At 62.7% G+C, this 1735-nt stretch overlaps 1 protein-coding gene across 1 annotated transcript; it reads right to left on the reverse strand.

The window, feature by feature from the left end:
* Positions 1-321: 321 nt before the first annotated feature.
* On the reverse strand, positions 322-936 carry EMIHUDRAFT_255238 (hypothetical protein; the record flags this gene model as incomplete). The annotated part of the gene is made up of 3 exons (XM_005773889.1): positions 322-572; positions 671-751; positions 816-936. The coding sequence occupies 3 exons, from the start codon at positions 934-936 to the stop codon at positions 322-324; spliced, it is 453 nt and encodes a 150-aa protein (XP_005773946.1).
* Positions 937-1735: the final 799 nt, after the last annotated feature.

A 1735-nucleotide genomic window follows, 5' to 3' on the forward strand; every position in this document is an offset into this window, starting at 1 on the left:
CCCCTCTGCTGCGCCGGGGAGGCGTTGTTGGAGGCTAGGACGCAAGCGTCCGTCGCCCTTTTCAAACTCGGGGCCCACTCCGCTACGCTCCGACCCGAATTTGGAGGGCCTAAAAGTTTAAGGTGTTGCTGCGCAAAAGGGGGAACCGCGGCAGAGTAACTGCGTCTGCGCGGACGGATACTCGAGTAGAGAGAGCCCTTTTGCGCGGTATTAACGCACACGCACACACCACGACACAGCCCCGCAAGGCGCGCGATACACACAGCTAGAAGTCAGTCCACTCCTCAGGCGGGGGGGTCACAAAACACCGAGTCCATAAAGCTAAAGCTCCTCCTCGCCTTCAGGCTCAGCAAGCTGCATCGACACCGGCCCATCAGCGGTTAGAGGGGGAAGATCTAGAGGATCGTCTGAGCTGGAGCTAGCGGCGGCGGCCGAGCTAGCGGCGGCGGCCGGGGTGCGAACCGGCGGCATCACTGATTCAGGCTTGAACCCGGGCTGCTGGTAGGGCAGAGTGATGCCGTTGGCAGCGGCGCGCTCCTCAGCCCAAGACAGGAGCTCTTCAAAGCGGTTGACTCGGGGCAGTACCCCAGAGATGTCGCGATGCGCTTTTCCCCGATCATTTCGTCCGTCCGTAATCGAAGAAGGAAACGCCGAGCGCCCGAGCGTTTACCAAACTTGTTTTTGAGGTTGTCGTATTTGGGAGGCACGGTCCTGCTTTTGTTTTCACGGGTTACGAAGCTGAGTACCGCGTCTGCGACGCGGGCGCCTTGCGGGCAGAGCCCTTAGTCCCCCTTTATCTAGGGACAGAACCACACCAGTATAGACCAGAGGGACTGCGCCTCGCCCCCACTTGCCCTGACTACACAGGATAGCATGCCCCGATAACGGCGACACATAGTGGGGGACACTGCGCAAGGAGGGGGTGCGAAGGCTCATTGGGGTACTAGGTGGGACCATGAGGGGGGGTGGGCGGGGTCCTGTGGGGGTGAAATGTTGCGCGGCGAATTCGAACCTACCCCCTCGCCGCGCCGATCCTCACGCGGAGGGTAAAACCCTGTGGGACAAAACCCCCCCGCGGTCGGCAGTCTTCAGAGTGGACCCCCCCCTCCCCAGCCTCCCCTGTGCATCTGGCACCCCCCCCCGCTCCCCATCGGTGACTCGCGAAGGACACGGACACTCGGGGTGAGGGGGGGTCCCCCCGGAGGGGGCTCTGGGGCATTGTTGGGTTGATCGCTCGTGCCGATCTCGGGTCGATCTCGGGTCGATCTCGGGTCGATCTCGGGTCGATCTCGGGTCGATCTCGGGTCGATCTTGGGTCGATCTCGTGTCGATCTCGGGTCGATCTCGGTTCGATCTCGGGTCGATCTCGGGTCGATCTCGGGTCGATCTCGGGTCGATCTCGGGTCGATCTCGGGTCTCGGGTCGGTCTTGGGTCGGTCTCGGAGTGGTCTAGAAAAGAAAAAAATGTGGGGCGAGATGAGGCGAGATGAGGCGAGGTGAGGCGAGGTGAGGGGCGATGAGGCGAGGTGAGGCGAGATGAGGCGAGATGAGGCGAGATGAGGCGAGGTGAGGCGAGATGAGGCGAGATGAGGCGAGGTGTACCTCGGCGAGATGAGGCGAGGTGAGGCGAGATGAGGCGAGGAGAGGCGAGATGAGGCGAGGTGTGAGGCGAGATGAGGCGGGGTGTGAGGCGAGGTGAGGCGAGGTGAGGCGAGATGAGGCGAGGTGAGGCGAG

This window comes from Emiliania huxleyi (genome assembly GCF_000372725.1).
Source record: "Emiliania huxleyi CCMP1516 unplaced genomic scaffold EMIHUscaffold_3220, whole genome shotgun sequence".
Lineage (NCBI taxonomy): Eukaryota > Haptophyta > Isochrysidales > Noelaerhabdaceae > Emiliania > Emiliania huxleyi.